General features: G+C 35.6%; 1 protein-coding gene across 1 annotated transcript in view; it reads right to left on the bottom strand.

The window, feature by feature from the left end:
• The window catches only part of LOC149074660 (tyrosine-protein phosphatase 10D-like), a 403,111-nt gene that overhangs the window by 146,248 nt on the left and 234,894 nt on the right, over positions 1-21,969 (bottom strand). Inside the window, exon 12 of the mRNA XM_089247098.1 lies at positions 14,283-14,425. Coding sequence (XP_089103224.1) covers positions 14,283-14,425 — 143 coding nt within the window. The remainder of the gene's footprint in view (positions 1-14,282; positions 14,426-21,969) is intronic.

Raw genomic sequence — 21,969 nt, 5'->3', positions numbered from 1 at the left:
TTTTCATAAAATTTTAGGACCACATGTCCTCACAAGGCTTTTTCGCCTCAACAAAAATCTCATTTGCATACTCATGCGTTAATAAATAATAAACATCACAAAGAAAATATCACATCGGAAATCTGGCAACATGACACAATCCGGAGAGCTGATCAGACTCTCCCGACCAAGTAAACATTAAACAAATAACACAAAAATAAATGAAATGTTCCGATGGAGATCTGCAGCCCCAAGCCGGAAACAAGTGAGTACAACTCTATGTTTTTCACATAACGAGACTTGCAATAACTCCCCCAGGAGGTCCTTTAATGGAAATAAAAATATTTTTCAGGACGAACCCTTAAGCCTTGCCCAACCTACACAGAATATGAACCAGACCCCTCCACGAAAATAGCGACATCGTCGTCATAAGGGAAATTAATTTATATGGGACATCAGTAGCCCGACCTCTGGTCCGTTCTCGTTCAACAGCCAAACTAAGCAAACATTCTGGCCCTTACCGGTTTGCCAGCAGGTCCTCGGGTGGTTTCCGGTAACTGAGAGGTCCCTGGGGTCTAAAATAAGAAGGAATTTCCCACATAACGACAAGATCACCATTAGCTCGAGTCATCTTTACTTAGAGCTGCACAAATTATTTTGCTCTTGCTGTTGTACATTTTATATAATTGTGTAGATATTTTTTTGTATATATATAGCTTATTTTTTCTGTATTTTAAATATAATTGTAGTTGATTTTTTTTAATAACTAGCTTACCCGTAGTGCATTGCTGCGATCTCAGAAGAAAAGAAATTTCAAGGAAATGAAAGAGAGGGAAAAAAAATTTTTTTTTTAAAACTGCCAGAAACCTTGGCGATCAGATGAATGGTGTAATAATGCATAAAGGACAAACAGACATACATTCGTTTTTATAAATATATAGATTATTAATCATTCTGTAAATGGCGCGGAGAGGTCTGTTGTCTTCAAGAAGCACTGAAATTGTTTGAGGAATCCTCCCCCCTCCATGCACATGCGGGAACCGGTTGTTCCAACGCTATATGCAAATCGGCGGCGGCGGAGTGTTCTCACCCTCGGGAGCACGGATATATAGACTGGTTTTTTCTCTATATGTGAGATGTCTGTTTTTTTCATGTATGTATGTCGGGATTTGATTTGTCTCGCCCTTTTGATTGCCGGCCGTATTTTCTGATGAACATAAATGATCTTTTCTTTGCAACTTTTATAGAATAAAAGTTAGAGTTCAAAATGAACTTCCGATCGTTGTTTTTCTTTCTTCAGCTCAGTCGACACGCTCTGCCCCCAACACGCTTAAACCTAAATCTCCAATCCTGAAAACAAATATATTTTTCCGAAGTTATACAGGTGAAATATCCAAACCTATCGGATACGTCAAAGTGACTGTATGCTACAATGCTAAATCCAGTGAAGAAAAATTATACCTTGTCAATTTGAAGAGAGAACCTATCCTTGGTCGAAATTGGATGCGTGAATTGGATATCAACATAAATGACATTCATTATTCCTCAAGTGTCAAGCATATACCTGTCTGTGCTTTAAAAAGATCTGGGGGTGTACCACCTTCTGATTCTTAATAACCAATCATCCATACGTAAGAATCGGTTTGTAAAAATCACGTTAAGAATCGAGCTCCGAATGCAACCACGATGTGATTGTTAAAAGTTATTCTTAAGGTCACGTGACGATGGACAGGCCGATAAATTTCCATTTTAGGGAATTTCGCCATTGGCCAATCAGCGCCCAGCTAAAAATTAACAACAGCTTGTTGTTGACAAGATAAAAAGGAAAAGAAATTTTAGAACGACGCTAGCCTGAAAAAATGGCGGAGATTATTTCAGCAAATGTGAATACGGTTTTGAAGAAATGATAAATATATAATACTTTTTTAACATGTTACAGTAAAAAACAAACATATCCATACTTAATCATCCGAATCAAAGATTCATCCCACGTTCACTGGGATGGATCCCTGCCACCCTCCATGAAGAGGGGCTATGCTATATATGTCATGGTGAAAGTGATAAAGAGCTGCGGTTATTATATAAATAATCACCGGCCATTTCGGTAAGTTTGATAAATTTTGCTCATATACCGTGAATCTATCACATTTGTAGGTCATTATGCATAATTGTCAAACCATGGTTAATGCGATAAATTAATCATCGTTGTGTTTACATTATGTATGTAAGTGAAGCTAACATTACAAGACTAACAATAATTTTTATAATATGCTTCATGTTTCTTTAAATTAATTGTCATGGCGAAATGAACGTGGTACTGTACATGTATTGCATAGCTGCTTCGTGGCCACATAAAAATAATATATAGTGATCAGATAATACACCAATATTAAAAATGGTCATCGCTTCGGTGATGTTGGCTTTTTCACGTACACCGAAGTATGTGAAAAAAACAAACGCAGCAGCAGGTTAATAATGATTTTTAATTTATGTACAATTATATTTCGGCCGATTGAAGCTTTATCTCACATATTTTGTGGGCGAAATTCAATTTTCTCTCAAGTTTTAAACTAATACAAAATTTCAAATCATATAGGATTTTAATTTAATAATTCCATAATATGAGTTATATTAAGTTCCCATAATATGAAAAAAATTGTATTTACGACTCATTGCTCATGATATTTATGGATTGAAAATTTGAGAATTATGCATAATCACTGGTAAATTTGATAAATGTAGCAAAATTTATCAAACTTTATTGAAATAATCCGATATTTTATCACTATTATTCAACATATATGTGCTGTATATAGACTCTAACACTGTTTTCAACTCTCCCACACAACCTTCAGATAACTTTCCGATAACTTAAAAAGTCTGACGAATTCCTTATTTTGAAATAAAAATGCATTGTTAATTTTTTTTTTCCATTTTTTGAAATATGAATCATAGAAAACTTCTATTAAAAAAAGAATTTAAGTTATCTCGCATAGAAGAAAAAAAATTTTTTACTAAGAATCAAGCTAAGAAGGGTAGCCTTGGTTCTTAACTCGATTCTTAACTATGGAACAAAAACGATTCTTAGTTAAGAATGTGGTAGCAAAGTTCTCTCTCGATTCTTAACTAAAGATCAAATCCATAGTTAAGAAGCTGATTCTTATTAAGAATCAGAAGGTGGTACATCCCCTGTTCCTAGTATTGTCAATGAATACTCTGACGTTTTTGAACAAACAGTGGGCAAGATTCCAGATCATATATGCTCCCTAAAATTGCGGAAAGATGCCAAACCAGTGTTTGTTAAACCCCGTCCAGTACCATATGCTTTGCGTGAAAAAGTTGAAAAAGAACTGGATAACTTGTGTGATCAAGGGATCATAGAAAAAGTGGATCATTCAGAATGGGGAACTCCATTTGTCATCGTGCCAAAATCTGATGGTTCTGTAAGACTTTGTGCTGATTACAAGGTGAGTAAACAATCAACTTCATGATGCCAGACACCCAATACCCAAGATTGAAGATATATTCAACAAGCTACGAGGTAGATCATATTTCTGCACCTTGGACATCCATAAAGCATATTTGCATTTAGCAGTCGATGAAGACAGTGCAAAAGTTCAAACGATCTCTACACATCGAGGTACCTACACTGCTCAAAACAATTAGGGGAGCAAGCAAAAAAGTGAAGAAAACCGTGCGAGACAGCCACGTATTGGCATACAATGGATAGTACATGCGTATCAATGCGCAATACAGAAAAAAGACGTAAAAAAATTTGGAATTAAGCTTTAATTCTTTGAAAATATGGAAAAAAGATGATTTAGGGCAACAATTTGGTTACATGTAAACGATAAAAAAAAGTACTGTTTAGACATGATGCATGAGTTTTAATAGAGCGTGTGGTCTCCTCGAACAGCTAAGACTGCTGCACACCTGTTTGCCATGGATGCGATGAGGTTATCGATCAGACTTTGGGGAATACTGTTCCACTCCTCAAGAAGTGCAATCTGCAAGTCTCGGACAGTAACGGGCGGCCTTGGTCACGCAGCAATGCGTCGTCAGGAGAGCACGCTGGCCATTCCATACGCTGTATTGTTTCAGCTTCAAGCATGTTCTCCACCAGACAAGCTCTATGCGGTCAGGCATTATCATCCTGGAAAACAAAGGAATCTCCAATGGCTCCAGCGTAAGGGATGACATGAGATAGCAGTATCTCGTCTGCATACCTTCGGGCCGTCAAAGTGCCATTCCGAATGATATGCAGGTCCGTACGTCCGCCTATGCTGATTCCACCCCATACCATCCAACCAGCTCGTCTGTATTGTGACCTTTCACAAACAAATGCGGGGTTATTTTGAGTGCCCCTGTCCCTCCATACCAGAACACGTCGGGTGTCACACTCCAGACTGAATCGGGACTCGTCTGTAAACAGCACTTGGCTCCAATCATGTTGCTCCCAATCTCGATGTTCAGCAGCCCATCTTCTTCGGGCCGCACGGTGGCGTGGGGTCAACGGAATGCAGACCATTGGCCTACGTGCATAGAGCCCTCCCTCATGAAGCCGATTACATACTGTTTGGCTGGACACCCTTCGTCCTGTTGCCAAGAGCAACCGTCTTTGCAGCTGCGTAGCATTCTCTGTTCTGTTTCGACGGGCAGTTAACCGTATATACCGGTCATCAGTTGCTGTAGTGACGCATGGCCGACCTTGCCCTGGTCGACGTCTAACATTTCCTGTTTCTTGGAATCGATTCCACAGCCTTGCAACAACACTTCTGGCGACTCCAACAGCGTCCGCGACACTACGTTGTGTTTGCCCGGATTCCAGTCTGCCTATAACACGCCATGCCATGGATTCCGGTAAATCACGTTGTTGAGACATCCTCAAGTCACCTTGTCTCAAAAAAAAATACTGCGCAATCGAATTTCACAGTTACGGCAGTAAAACAGACGTTTCTGCAACATCCCGATTTCTGCCCTTATCTCCTTTTTCTGGTTTTTGACGTCATGAACTTTGATTTGCATATGAAGTTTTCTTCTTCCGTTTCCTGCTAGGCTTTAAATTATGGATGATTCATTTTATGTTACTTATCGGTATACATCTTTGCGTAATTTTGTTAAAACCATGTGCTCCCCTAATTGTTTTGAGCAGTGTATTTGGCAAAAAGATTGTTTTTTGGTATTAAAACTGCACCGAACGAATTTCATTCTTTCATGGATCAGTTTGTTCAAGATTTAGATGGAGTAACTGCATATTTTGATGATTTAATTATACAAGGCAAGACTTATGAGGAATGCACAACACACTTGCTGAATGTTCTAAATAAATTATGAAAATATAATTTGCATGTAAATATCAACAAATGTAAATTTTTTGAAAAAAGTGTAGAATACCTCGGACATGTTATAACTTCCAAAGGACTGAACAAATCTCCAGCCAAGATTCAAGCTATTCAAGAAGCACCCAGACCAAAAAATGTTGACGAATTGAGACAATTTTTGGGCTTAGTTATGTATTACTCCAAATTCATCAAGAGTGCATCAAGGTTACTTCACCCACTAAATCTTCTCAAGAAAAGTATTCCATTCAACTGGACAGCTGATTGTGAAGCAGCATGGATAAAAATCAAGTCTGAAATTGCTAGTGACCAAGTCCTCATACCATTTACTCCAGAAGTTCCAGTGACTTTGGATACTGATGCTAGTCCACATGGTCTATCCGGAATATTATCGCATATTATGCCTGATGGAAGTGAACGTCCTATTGCATTCGCTTCAAGATCACTAACAGCTGCCGAGAAAAATTACAGCCAGCTCGATCGAGAAGCTACAGCTGTATATTGGGCATGCAGAAAGTTCTATGATTACATCTTCGGTCGAAAATTCACATTGGTAGTGGACAATAAACCAATGATGACTCTCTTGCATCCAGAGAAAAAACTTCCAGCATTGTCAGCTACAAGAATGTTGCGGTATGCACATTTCCTTTCCAACTTCGACTATGACATCAAACATCGAAAATCATCGGAACATGCAAATGTAGACTATTTGTTGAAAAGTCCCTTACCCCTGACAGATGTACAAGTCAATACTGTTGATGATGAATACATCCTGCAAGCACCAGTGATTAGACACATATCCACAGACACAATTACTTCTGAAGAAATCCGAAAAGAAACAGAATTGGATGATGATCTTCGTGAACTAAAGAAAAATATGATGGAAGGAACTTTATATGACCCAGAAATAACATTACAAGAAGGAATTCTACTTCGTGGACAACGTGTAATAATACCTAAGACACATGGAAGTATGGAACTGTTGTTCAACAATTGGGTCGTGATCATTACCTAGTTGAACTAGATGATGGATGCATTATCAAGAGACATTTCGAACAGCTTCGACGGTGTGAAGTCAATCGACCGTCTTCTCCAACTCCTATTAGACTATCAGTTCCTATGAGACACTTCCCTCAAAAGAAATCTGTCACTTTTAGTGATCATGTAAGTCAACGAGAGATTCCCGCAATTTGCCAACACAAGACTTTATCTATGGTAGATGCTTCTACTGAAACAGAGCAAACTTCCAATGCAACACCTCGATCAACAAGAAATATTTTTCCTCCAGCTCAGACTACTCAACTGAGACATTCAACTCGCTCCATAAAACCAGTTCAAAGATTGAACTTGTGACTGTTCAAATGTTGATCCTTGTGTATAACTTTTGATTGTATCGTTGTATCATTAATCATCTCTTAATTTAGTGTGGGAGAATTGTTATGTATCTGGCAACACCAGAAAATACAGTATTATGTTGTACGAAGGTGGCAACACTTCAAGGGAATGACAACATGCCGGGAATCAGTTGTAAATATTGTTCCATAATAAATTAGTTAATAATTATCGTTCAGCTCATGATTCACTACCGGAAACGGCACATAAAAGACAATAAAAAAAGTCATCATAATCTTGACCTTTTCTCTACGCAAAACCTCTTGTGACAAGCCTAGCTTTCACCTTGTCAAGTGATCCGTCTGCTTTTGTTTTGATTCGGTAAACCCACTTGTTGTCAAGAACTCTTTTACCGGTAGGAAGTTCTGTCAGTTCCCATGTTCGATTCTCTTCGTGAGACCTCATTTCTTCCTCCATAGCATGATGCCACATTTTCGCTTCAGGCAAACTTACAGCTTCACTATAACTGGTAGGAGTGATAACACAGGTCAAGGTACTGACCAACAGCACATAATTTTCTGTAAGAAAAGGAGGTGGTCTACGTTCTCGAAGAGGATACCGCCTTCCAGAAATTTTCTTGGCGTTCATCATCAGTCCTCAGGGACACTTGAATGTTATCTTCATCACTGCACTCATCACAATTTTCGATGAAATCCACAGTTTCTGATTTGAATGACTATTCTTTACAGAAAGTAACGTTACAGGTTAATTCGACAGCATTTTTACATGTATGTGCATACGATATCCATCGTGAGCCTGGTAACCACCAGACAGTCCTTCCAAAGACTTTGTTACACTTTCGAAGCCTTTGTTTTGGTTGATGAGCATAACAGCTACTACCAAACACTCGTAGACGTTTGAAATTAAAATTGTCTGGCTTACCATACCACAGCTCATGCGGTGTTTTACCATCTACTGGAGTCGGACCTGTGTGGTTGAGAACGAATACAACAGTATTGCATGCCTCTGCCCACAGCTTCTTAGGAAGTTGCTTATGATGAACCATGGCCCTGGCTGCTTCCACAACTATGCGATTTTTATGTTCAGCCGCCCAATTTTGTTCAGGTGTTTCAACCATGGACACGAGCATCTCAATACCACGATCATTAAGAATTTTCTTCACTGCATTATTTACAAATTCTGTTCCGGAATCACACAGAAATTGCTTCACAACATGACCTGTTGTTTTAATTTCGTTGAGAAAAGTCTCGATGCAAGAAGCCACTTCACTTTTCGCTTTCAAGAAGAAGACACGACGAAACTTGGTGTAGTCATCCATCATAATCAGCATGAAACGAGAACCTCCAACAGAGACTTCTTGTATGGGTCCTACAACATCAGCATTGATTTGTTCACCTGGTTGTGTTGCTCTAATTATTCGAGACTTGAATGATTTTCTATGGGACTTCCCATACGCACACCCAACACAAAATTGAGTGTCACCAGCAGACACTGAAATTCCCTTCTTCTTGAGAAATTTTTCACAGTGTTTTTCATTTTGATGCACCAACCTCTCATGCATTAACTGGAGGGTGTCACTCGCCAGAGAGTGTCACAGAACTTGAAACGAATACTGGTACAGACACTTTTGGTTTCTCAATAACCATGTTCATGATGAATAAACCATTATTTGATTTTTGTCCAACTGCAACAGTCAGGCAATTTCTTTTAACATAGCAATACCTATTCACAAAAATCACACAGATTTTTCTGGAGAGCATGCGTTACGGAGAAGAGCTGATATTTCAAATCGGGAACGTACCAGACATCAGTGAGAAAGTTGCGATTCCACTTACCGTTGACATTTTTTTATTGGCAAAAACAAACACAAAATACATATAAAAGACAGAACAAAAGCACATAGAAAGAACAACACATGAACACAATAAATAGTCATATTGGACCCCAAGGGACATAACGTCCTTCCAGGCAGCCCTATGGATTAAATTATTATATTTTGCCGCCATTTTTTTTTTGTAAGTACCGTACGTTATGTTAATAAATGTTATGTAATAGTATATGAATATTTCAAAAATTTATGCACACTAAAAATTTGAATTGTGAGATCTGAAATTGTTGAATCACGATATTTCTTGTATAAATAATTAGTCTATGAAATGAATTTTCCTTTTCGTTTCACAAAACCTTCATATATACACATACATACTCACATGACTACGTACATGCTCATAGAGATATACATATATATACACACACATATCCTTTTTATTTATTTTTATTTTCTCATTATTTATTTTATTTTATTTTTGTATCATGACATCATAATAAATGTTTGTTTATTTCAGCTATGATTAAATTATTCCAATATTTCCTATTGATGTCACTATTTATATTGTATTTTATGAAAACAATCTTGAAATATATTTTCGTAATTTTGTACACTTTTTGCATACATGAAAGCATCATATGTATTGTTACAATTATGAGCTGTCGACTGAAATGAATTCATTATTTTTGGAGCAGTAAACAAGAAACATTTTTGAAAAAGGTGTTTATTTGTTTTTGGGACTTTAAATTCATGTTTGATTCTTGCCGAAATTCTGTTTGTTTTCTTCTTTAACCAGTTATTGTTTTTGAACACAAAATTTATAAGTCTGTAAATATATATCTGTCTAATGTCCAATGTATGGCAATTGATATTGTTATCGTACGTGTTACATGTTTGTATTATTAGTGTTCTTGCTTTGTTGAAAGTGTTATTTAATTTTGTAATATTGGTTAGGTAAGCCCCACCCTAGGCACATAATCCATAGGTTATAATTGAATAAATCCATGCATAAAAAATGTCCTTTAAAAAATCTCCATCTATTAAATATTTTAATTTATAAAGTAAAACTATATAAAATCAGATTTTATTAGTTAATTTATCACATTGCAAGTTCCATTTTAAATCGTCCTGTATAATAACTCCTAGGTATTCATATTGGTGCACTCTTTCTATTTCATGACAATTGCAGTTCTGTTGTGTTTGTTGTTGGCAAGTGTGAATTTTAATGGAGATCTCGAAATTGGAGTTTATGTTTCTTGTTTTAATGCATTGATACTGGGTTTTGTGTACGTTTAATTTGAGTTTGTTTTCGGTCATCCATTGATTAATATATCTGAGGTCTCTTTCTGTTTTTTCTATAAGGTTCTCAAAGTTGTCATCTTCCACGTAAAGAGCTGTATCATCAGCGAATGATACAAGTTTTCCATTTAGATTCAGCAAACAGAAGTCATTAATATAAATCAAAAATAATGTAGGGCCCAAAACTGATCCCTGAGGGACACCCTTTTGAACCTGTAGGTATTCGCTTATTTGCTTATTGATGATGACTGCCTGTTGCCTTCTAGAATAATAAGTTTTGAACCATTCCAGAATACTTCCTCGAATACCGGCTTTATGCAACTTTTGTGTTAATATATTTATTATCAAACGTTATCAAACGCTTCTTTAAATCCAGGTAGATTATCATAGAATATTTATTATTATTGTATCATGTATTCATGTATTGACAAAGTTTGATTATTGCCATTTCTGTATTTTTCTTCTGTTGAAATCCATACTGATTTGGTGCAAAAAAATTATTATGATTTAGAAAATTTACAACTTGTTTGTTCATATGTTTCTCTATTACCCTCTAAAAAATCGGGAGAACTGAAATGGGCCTGCAATTATTCATATTATTAGGATCTCCTTTTTTGTAAATTGGGTAAACAAGGGAATATTTCATTTCGTCATAGAAGTAACTTTCTTTGATTGACAAGTCAATTAGATGTTTTAATACTTCAATGTGATAGAATGAAATTATTTTTAGCATTTTCGATGTTAAGCCATCATAACCAATTGCTTTAAAATCATCTAAATCATTTATTAATTTTTTTGAAGTAGGTATATCAATATCTATAATTGCTATTGAGTTTACAATATTGTATATACTTTCATGTTGACGTGTGTATCCTATAGTATTGGCATTCAAGTTTCTATCAATGAATTCCTTATTAAAGTCATTTGCTAAATTTTTAGGATCATAATGGATTGGGAGTATTTGTTTTCTGTTATTTTTATTGAGCATAAAAGTATTTATACAATTCCATTGTTTTCGTTTGTCTCTATTGCATTCAATAAATTTGTTTTTTAGACATTCTTGTTTAGCTTTTTTTATTTGAAATTTTAACATTTTATCATAATTCTTATATTCATTTTTATATGCAAGTATATTATATTTGGTTTTTACATTTATCTGACCGCATCTATAGGCAAGAAGCTTCTCTCCACCAGCAGCATTGACAACTTCCGGAAGTTCGTGAATTTCTCGAAATTCACGAACACATCGCTATTCCGTGTCATGTGGTGTGATGCTTCCGAGTCCGCAATCCAACTATCGGTCGCTTGTAGTAACATACACGACATCGCGGAGCCCGAATTCGGCGACGACGATGAACTTTCGTCGATTTTCCGTTGAGGGCAGTCAATTTTCTTGTGACCGATTTTTCCGCACAGGAAACACGTTATTTTCATGGTAGATCCAGTTTTCCCGTAATTTTTCTGTCCTTGTTTCCATTTCTTGTCTTTCCTTTTCTGTCCGAGTTTCTTTTAGCCGGGAAAAAAACCCATTTTCTCCGCGCGTAACGCCGAGCCATCTGGGGCCCGTTGTAACTTGCTTTGTTGTTCAAATCCGCATAACCGTTCTGTTAAGAGCTCGATTGACCGTTCATCCAGCGGTACACCATCCCATACAGTGTTGAAGGCCAGGTACTCTCTCGGTAGTGTTGACACAATACAAAACAGCAAGATCGCACTGGGAACCTCACATTTATAATGCGGCGAAGCTCGTCGTTTGCTTCGATGAATACATTCTGGCAGCGACTGATGAAAGACGCGACAGTTTCTTTCTCACTCCATTCTAGGTGAAAAAACTCTGTCCACAGCCGGTCTAGTCAATGCATCATGTAAAAAATATTACATGCGCTTAGCACATACACCATACACAACCCAGTCTCCGCAAGTACAGATCTCGACTAATGACGAACGAACTGACTTGGTGGTACTACATATTTCGGTCGCCAAGTCACTGCCAAGGTTGGCGAGATATCGTAATTCAACACCATATAAAAAGTTAACATTTTTATTTGAATCACTATACACCCCTTGCAACATGAATGACATATCTTCGTACTACACGTTATTTGGATAATTTTTCTAATTGAAAGTATTCCTGTAGGGCAAACACGGTTTGCCAGTAAAATACCATACATCTTGTTACCTAAGCACCCTGTACATTACATATAGTAGTCTGTTATGTGAAATATTGTGTTGTGTTTAAGCCAACTCACATGTTGCTTCGTTCGCCTGTGGGAGTATTACAGTATTCATTTTTATGTCGAGCTGGCAGAACTTGGAATAGACCTCCATCTGATCTCATTTGTACACTGCATACGCGTTATTTTGCAAAAGACTATCAAGCTTTGACATTGGGTTTCTTGATCAGATATTTTTAAATATATTAAATATATTCAAATATAGTATTTTTCTTTAGATTTTTATCATGTTTTTTCTTTCTTCCTGGCAATGTAAATGCAACCAGCCTTTTGTGGATATAAATAAAAATAAATATAGTTTCAATATCACTTCTCTGCACGCTGATGTAATTTTTGTGATTGTGTTTTTAATTGGGTTGCTGTATTTTTGAAATATATGACATCCATATTTGTTATGGGTATCTTTTTCTCAGCCACTTCGTCAGGCATTTTGCCTGTTGTGGCATTGTATTTGTACACTCTCTAGCCTTCAAACAATGATTTCACATATACATCAAGACTATCCCTTCCGAATCAGATAAATTTCTTAAAAAAAGTATGTATCATATCCAGAGATTTCTAAAAAAGATTCATCCCCACTGTTTGCCCAAGATTCGGTAATGGCTTCACCGTCTAGGTCCCTCACAGCTATAGTTTCTAAAACATCTTTATCACTCAAGCTCTTATCTTCTATTAGCATACATTTCAAATTTCTCTGTGATTTGATGGACCCTGCACAAAGCTAATCGACATTGAGTCGTATTAATTCTACAGTTTGATAAGAAGCAAAATAAAACACTTATAAAAATAAGGGTAGTAACACTTATATAAATAACACTAACAACAAATTAAAATAACCAAAGATACGCTATAGTAAATCAAAATGTGTGTGTGAGAGAAAATATTAAAATATAATACCTAAGACTATAACACGAAAGAAAAACCCCTGAAATAGGCCCTGAAAAAGGTATCAAGATATTACATAACAAACTATCTTATCTACTCAGACAATTTTCAATCACCAAGAATATTAGAAAAATAAAACTATTCTGTTTTCTACATTATGCCAAAAAAAAACCACAAAAACAAAAAGATAGAAAAAATTGTTTATCAAAAGAGAGGGGGAGAAACAAAATGGCCAAAAAAACAGAACAAGATTTTCCCAATTAGTGCAAGCAAACACAGCAACCTATAGATTATCAAATACAAACAAATCAACTGAAAACCAGACAGTTTAATAAAAGCGAAAAAGAAAAAAATTAAATCCATCTGAATATATGCAAATAAAAACTAAAAAAAAAAAAAAGAAACAAATATTTCTCAAAAATCCAAGATGGCTGATCTTCACAGGAACAGGGAAATTCTACATAATAGAATCTCCTGGCAAATACTACCTAAAGGTGTGCGGTACATTAGTGCATGGATTATGTAATGAAAGCATTCACAATTAGTAGCTAAGTAATTTGTACAGTGTTATGAATGGTTCTTGATTTGTTTGAACTGGACCCACCTGAATACAAAGGAAAGAAGGGAACACAAAAGAAGTTTGTATACCCATGAACTAATTAGAACTGCTGCAGGGGGTCGTACATTGCAAGATGGATGCGCTTATGCATACGAGCCTTAACCATAAAAAAATTGTAACACTAATCGACAAATACAATACACTGAAAAATTAAGTCTGAAAAGCAAACACAAAATCAATGTGAATACAGAAAAATCGAGAACCAAGCACAGAGAACAAAGAAAAACCGCCAAATGGAACACAGACTGCACGTTAAACTGAACTTCTGACCCTTAATTGGCACCATCCTGCTATCCGACTCTGCCAATTACAGGCAAATGAAATAAGATAAGCAGCATCTTATCACAGCAATGTCTAAGACAAGAATGACCAAACTACAGTATCATATGGTGAATAACAAGATATTTTGATGGAAAAAATATTTCCCACCAACCTTAACTGATGTCGGGCACCTTAAGATGCCACACCATTTGGAAATCACCAAAATGAACTAATAGGAGAATAGTAAAGAGCTGATCTGAAGTGACCCTGCATAAGGGAGCCACTTTGTCAATGATATACTGAGCAAATTAATGAAAAAGTTAAAACACAGTTAATTTATTTTATAATATTGTGCCTAGAAGAAAGGATAAAACACTTTTACTATAACTGCTGAAAATTCCCTACATAAAAAAAGTTAAATTTTTAATGAAAAATGAGTGTCAAAACTATGAATTTTTTGTAACATTGGGGAAATAAAAGCTTACTTGATGTGAAAGCTGTGGAAATGGTGTTTTTACTGGATAATAATTGATGATGTAATAGTCTTTTCTTCCTCTAGGAACTTTCCACTTGAATGTGATATTGTGAGAGTCTAATATATGCAGAACATGTTTTATTGGATTGGGATCTGCAAATATAAAATACGACTTCAAGAAAATCTTAATGGAAAATATATATTTTCAAAATTTTTCACTATGAAAGTTAAATGCACAAATTTGGATAGATATACCTCTTGAATTTATCAACAAAAAAAATTTCACACAGGAAATAAGTTTTACAGCATAATTTTTAAAAGATAAAACATTTTATGAAGTAAACAATGATTTGAATGATTTTATTTGGCACATCAACCAGAATTAAAAGCAGTATCATAGCGAATACTGAATTAAACATTAAAAAAAAATAAAAACTCTTAGAAATAAAAATTTATCAGCATACATAGTTTAGCAATCACCAGTGTAACTTGAGGATCATAACTAATATATTTTATCAATCTATTCGGTAACTATCCAACTCCATCATTGTAGTAATATCCGCAATCAAGAACCGATGCAATGAGAATTTAATTTTTAACATTTATTTCAACATTAGTAAAACATTATTCAAACTTAACAAAATAATGATCAAAATCAAGTTAACATATTAAGGCAGCCAGCTGCTATGAAGGCGCATAAGCAAAAGTGAGATCATATAGCAAAGAACGTGAAAATATATAAGTTACAGCAGCACCACCAACAGTCCTACAAAATATGCAAAATTACATAAATATTTTTACTTTGCACCGCAACAATAGTGTGTAGTCATTCTAGTCTTATCTGAAGATCTCGTCTTGGCCACTGTGGAGATAAGACATGTCCATATCGTGCTCCATTTGATGGTCACTAGCTGAAGTCAGGTAGCGAGGCCTTTATGAGTGATTGTGTGTAGTATCTGTGCAGAGGGCCACTTATGGACGTTTTTCAGGTGTAAGCAAATGATATTTTTGGTGATTAAAAATCTTCCCTCCCATTCAGTTGGTGCCTTCTGCAGCTGTGTAGTTTGCAGGGTTCGAGATCCAGCCCTTTCTGTGCACCATTTTGTGATTTTTTCATTCTCATGTGATTTCATTATCGTCATTAGTGTGGTTTTATTGGATCAACCTCTTTGGTGTTCTCTGCTTTTTCTTGATTTCATGTTTAATATTTTCTTTACTTTGTTTTTGTGATCAGATTTTTAATTTTGTAAATTCTTGTGTTCTCATAATGAACTGCCATCTTGGATTTGTGTGTGTGCTTTTTTTATTTTTTTTTTAATTTTCATGCACATACTTCCAATAGATTTAATATTTTTAATCACTTTCATTTCATTTTCATTAATACCTGTCAGGTTTATCCATTGATTGTTTGTAATCAGACTGCTCAGATGAGAGAATTTCTGGTTCTTTGTTTTTGGTCATTTTATGTTTTACTATCTTCTTTGATGTACACTTTCTGGGGTGATTTGAACATTAGTGACAGCAAATACTGGAATTTTTTGGGTGTTCTTTCTAAATTTTGCTTTTGCCTAATAGTTTTAGTGTTAGTAAATAAAATAGCTAGTTACCTAATACTAGTAAGTAGGGCTCAGATTTTTATGATCTAAAAACGTGAAAATATGCAAGCAACCATGACCTAAAAAACATGAAAATAAACTTCAAAAATATGACCTTATAATTTTCCCATTATTTCATCAATTGTTTTCAGTTGTTTTTACCTTATTAAGGTAAAAAAAATAAAAAATCATCAATTTATGTATTTAATTAAAGTTCTCGCACCACATTCCCACCCACAATTGAAAACCATGCCTATCTTATGCACAATAAGAGAGTACAGTAGAGCTACAGTAGATTTCTCTTTTCACCCTCACCATGCGTGTTCTCCCTTGCTCTTACATGCATATAGTAGAAAAATACATTGAACGTGTCGGAAAAAATCACTAACAGGAGTACAGAAAAAACCAGGAGAAAAAAAAACCAACCTTGGTTCATAGGGTTACAATAAAGCTTCAGTACGATGAGAAGGAGGAGGGAAGTACCTTGAATTGAATTTATTCCACCAATGTTTGGACAAAATATTTCGTCTGTGATCGTAAAGCTATTGAAAAAACTGCTAGTGTTCAGTTTCTATTAAAAAGATATTTTTTGTTGCTGTTGGATACAGTATTGTGCTTGCAATAGTGCTTGTGACGATAACTAGACCCTTAAAAACCAATCAAAATTTCTTTTCGCTTCAAACTATACATAACTCTTAAGCCCCATAGAATATCCTTCCTCCTCACCACTGCCAACCTCTAACGTAATTTCATATGTAGAATCACTATTTTACCACACACCAAACTCCGGCCATATTTTAATACAGCAATTTACTACCAATAACAAGTTGCTCAAAAATAACCAACAAATAAAGCAAATACCAGGAAATATTTAAAAAATTCCTTAAGCATTTCAACACGCTATATGGATGTCGTCTTCAGAGAATAAGAATATCATGATGGCTAAGTATCCCACTTGGATTGATTACCAAATCTGCAATCTCGGTTGTTCAGAGAAGCACAAAACTATACATCTGTCCAAATCAAGCATTGTGGCAAGAATGAAGCAAAATGCCTCCGTGTAAGTCATTTGCAACAACCTGATTGGCTGCTTGTGAAATGGAGCTATCCGATTGGTCTATTTGAATCTTCTTTAAATTCCTGCTTGTAATGAATTTAAGCCATGCCGCTGTGAGATTTGTGGTGTTGATTTATTGTCATTTGCTAATTTATTTTTGAAGGCCCTTTCTTTCAAACCAAGCACAACAAGTCTATCACCATCTATGGGCGATTTACTACCTAGTGAGTGCTGCCGGAAGTGTAACAGTGTGTGTACTTAATGGTCTGAGTGCGTATGTAGCGTTGTTTGAATTTCAGTGTTGCCATCTACATTTAAGAAGTGAAATGAGTGATGTGTTATGATTGAATTATATTTGTACTGTTTGTAAGTCTATTGCTCTCTGTGGCGAGACTTTTTAAAGGAGAGATCGGCTTGCATTCGCACCTTGAAGTTGGGAACCACAGAAAACCAACTTCAGCCGACCACCACTGTGGCGACAGTGGGGTTTGAACCCAGGACCTCGCGACACGAGTCTGTCACTATGACTACTCAACCAGATGTATGTGTCTTAGTAGAAATCTAAATTGGCAGTGGACTTATGCAAAAAGTTCTCGCTTTCTGAAATTTGAATCTATGGCCCTCTTGCCAGAAGTGAGTGGCAATGGTTGATTTTTCGCATTCTTGATTTTTAACACAGTGAGCATGCTCATTATATTTAGTTTTTATGGGTCTCCTTGTTTGTCCTATGTAGCCAAGTCGGCAATCGCCACATGGAATATAATAAATGCCCCATTGTTCATTCTGTGGTATAGCATCTTTAGGGGGTTTAAAACAAAAGTTATTGGTAGGCACATCTATGGCAGTTAGGTTACACTTTTTGAGAACCAGCTGATCTCAAGTGAGACTATTGGATGGTATGGTAAAATATTACTGAGAGGCCACTACATGAAAGTAGTTATACCATGCATAACTACTTTTATAATTTTAGTTTTTAATTGGGTTGCTGTATATTTGAAATGTATGACATCCATATTTGTTATGGGCATCTTTTTCTCAGCCACCTCATTGGGCATTTTGCCTGTTGTGGTGTTGTATTTATAAGGAATTTTTTAGTATTCCCTGGTATTTACCTTATTCGTGGGTGATTTTTTGAGTATTACTAGGCAAAGTCATCTACCCTTCCATATTAACAAGTTGGGTTGGAAATAAATGCAATATTTATCAGTGGTCATCTCAAACTCCTTAGTGAAAATATAGTTTTATATTCTTTCCCCCAATTCCAACCTGGGACCTGACCGCAACCTTCACGGTAGTAGAGGAGCATCTTACCATCATATCACTAAGGTGTACTTGTGAGAACTGGTGTGTAGAACTGATTTTTTAGAAAAAAGGAAATCTCACATCATTTGTTTCACTTTAGCTTATATCATTTCCATAACACTTTTTATGACAGATTTAAAAATTCAATCCCTTGGCTAAAGAAGTTTCGCTTTAAAAAAAAAAAAAAAAAAAAAAAAAAAAGAGAGAATTTGCGATATCAACAAGTGTGCAGCTAGTGCTAGTCCCATTCTTTAGGTGTATATATATATATATTGTCACATGGTGACTGATCACTACTGCCTGTTACTACCATTTAGTAACAATTACACTTTATGTTATCATTTCAAACGTTCATTGTGCAATGAAATTGTAATCAGTTACCAGCATGATCTCGGCTATGTTTTGATCATTCCCTCCACTACAGGAATAGATTCTTTTTAAAGTAAAGGAGACAATGAAGTTATTCAGAGTGTGTGTGTGTGTGGGAAGGTTTCAGTGCTTAATTCGCATACACCAATACTATAAAACATTGTGCTGTCCACATGTTTAGATTTCAGTAAAGAAATAAAGTTTAGAAAGAATTCAATAAAAATCTTAGATGTATCAAACACAAACATTTATCAAGTAATTTTTACATGAATCCCGACTTTATTCTCCAGTTCATTGTTTTTTCACACAATTGTAGTCAGAAATAAGCTGTAACAGCAACCTTAATGTAAGTAGCTTCTAAAATTTTCCTTTGTAAGTGTGTTTATGCTTCTGATCAACTACCGTAATTCAACATAATCTCAATTTAATGAATAAAATTGTCAATTTCTTCAGGCTACATTAAATCAAGGCTCGAATATATATATGTACGATATCCAAGCAAGCATTTTTTTGCTGAAAGAAATAAGATGCAACAATATATGTTGCAACAATGTAGGTCATAATAAACCAATATCAGCGTACTCAAAGGCAGCTGAAATATATGACATGATAGTGCCTGTGCTGAAAGAAGTCTACAAGGCTGTAAGATGTATGAAAAGGGGAAAATGCCCAAGTGAAGATGGGATTTCAATAGTCCTTGTTAAAGCAGAAGGAGAATTTACTAGTATGCAAGCTGCATTCACAAATTGTCGCAAAATCTAATGTGCCAGAAGATAAGAATCACACAATGAGGGTTATTTACAAATAGGGTAAAAAAGAGGATATCGAGAACTATCAACAATCAGTCTCACCAGTAATTTATGAAACCTTCATCAGTGTTGCATATACATATAGGCTTGAATCCACATTGGGCGAAACCCAAATAAAAGAACACGCAGGTTTTTGAAATGGATTTAGTAAAATGGATCACATCTTAACAATCAGGGACAGAGGCGTTTTAGGCGGAAACCAGACGGACCGCTCCCCCCCCCCCAAAATGTTTGTGGCTTTTTCCTACAGTTTTAAATGTTCTTTTCAACTGCATTTATAAACAAAAAAAAAAAAAATCGATTGGAGACTACAGATACCAGGAAGAAAGACTTTATTCCCGGAGCACAAGTATATGCATCAAAGATACCCATTTCGGACAATAAAAAAAACATGCCGGATAGCTGTCACCACAACTATACTTATCAGATTGCAACAAAAGGAATCAAACCAAAAAGCATATTTTCAAACACTGATTGAACAACAGGCTCACTGAAATTCATTATGTCCCTACCCTAGAGACAGAGCCAATGTATTTTGACATGTATCACATAGTCAGCATCCCATATTCAAAGAAGAAACTCCCTTCCTGGAGGAATACCATTTCAAGCTACTGCTTTAGCATAACAGGCCATTGTCGATGCAGATCGCTTTGTTCGAACGACAAGTGATGGATCTGCAGAATACAGACCATTTATAGAGTAAATAGTTTGGTGGAAGGAAGTTGCAAATTAAACTCGTGACTTATAGTAGTGGACTTCAAAATCATGCTCGTGGGCGCCACCAGTTGCTTTCTAACAATAGTATCAAAGGAGAAAAAAAAATCCAGTGTAAGGAAATGTTCTATCTAGTTGTAATTTTGTTAAAGTGTGGGTGGCTGGAAACACCCATACTTTTGCAGTGTTTTGTTTTTTATTCTTGTTTTCAGTTAACAACTCCATTGTCCTGTGTGACATGAGTTGGTCCTGGCAACCTTGACCATGACGCCAGAGGTCATTCTCTCCATTTTCCTATGACATTGCATAAAACCAAAGTCTGGTATTGGTTGGCTCTTTTGGCTGCCAGGTCATTTATGCCGTGATTTTCTTCTCTATATAAGAAAGGTGTGCCATTGCATCTATGATTATCTCTGTTCATGTGCTGTTGCTGGTTACTGCTATGTTACGAACTGAGCCTTTTTTTAAAGGTTAGTGAAGCCTATTTCTGAACTTCAAAGTTTTATAAGATGACCGATGAAGCAGAGATGTGGCCCGGTATGTCACACAAATGGGGGCTCGGCAAAGCCTCCTAGAAGTACAAGCCGTAATGTATCACTCCGCCGAGGTTGTGACGTCACAATCCGGGTCCTTAGCGTGGCTATTTTGGATGTTTTTAACGAAGCACGCCACGTGCATTTATCGTCATATTTAATTTAAATTCTTCAAGTTTTTAATATTTATTTTACTATTTACTTATTGTTATTGCTTTTTTATTTGTTGTAACACATTAGCGGGAGAAATTTCGTTTAAATAATTGTAAAAAGGAGCAGAGAATTTCGATAATCATCAGACGACGGGTAAAAAAAAAGGTATGTAGCTATTTCTACACAATTCAGTCAATACATCTGAAATATTTATTTTTTCTGACTTTATTTTACGTAATTAATTTGAAAGTAGATATGTTCGCTGCTGTTTCGTGTCGGAATTTTATTTCCTCCTGCATTGAGCGCAGTTTTTATCCACTTGTTTAATCATGGGAGCACATTTTTCAGATCTAATATATAAAATTTTTTTTTAATATTGAGTTAATCACATTTTTCAGGTCTATAATTAATTAAAAATACAAATATTAATGTGCTGAGTGAAATGAAATTTAATGAAGGGATAGGCTACTTTTTAAATAAATAATATAGTTTGCAAATTCAACTTGCATATTAAACCATTAAATTTAAATGTAATTCATTTCCCTGTGTAAACATTTTTGCACTATTCAGAATATTTTATAATTCAATAATTTTGTTGCCTATATGCTGAATATTATAAATACTACACCTATAATGCTTAAAATTTTCTTTTAGGTGTCTCAGTGCTGTTGTGTTTGCAGCGGTAGGTTAAACTGCAAGGGGAAGCGAAAGACCGAATGGAACCCTCGTCATACTTAGAAAGGAACGACAAAGTTACCAATTAAAAGAAAGTCACCAGAGGAAAAATAATGAAATCAATGAAAAGCGATTCAAAGAGTGCCACTGTCTCGCTCGATAATCATCTTGTAGCTGAGTCTTCTTATGAGTGGTTCCTAGGAAAAAACTCAGAGTACTTCATGGTAAAATAAGTGAATTTATACTTTCTGCATGAATAGTTGGAACTGAGTTTTATGAAAGCTGCTCGCTATTACTCAGAAATGATATTATGGACATCAATATTTTATTTCACCAATCCAGCTTCATATCGCTTTGTGAGGAATTCAAATAAACTGATACTACCTCATGCATGTTACTTCAAGTATTGCTACAAAAAGTAGGTCTCCTAGCGTATCGTACAAAATTCAAACGTGAAACATCTAACACGAAAAGTGCTGAAGTTGTGAAC

Source organism: Pholcus phalangioides, unplaced genomic scaffold, assembly GCF_987345545.1.
Source record: "Pholcus phalangioides strain wild (caught in Gottingen) unplaced genomic scaffold, Ppha-v1.0 ptg000017l_1, whole genome shotgun sequence".
In the NCBI taxonomy this organism is placed as follows: Eukaryota; Metazoa; Arthropoda; class Arachnida; order Araneae; family Pholcidae; genus Pholcus; species Pholcus phalangioides.
This window is presented reverse-complemented; position numbering and strand designations above follow the sequence as displayed.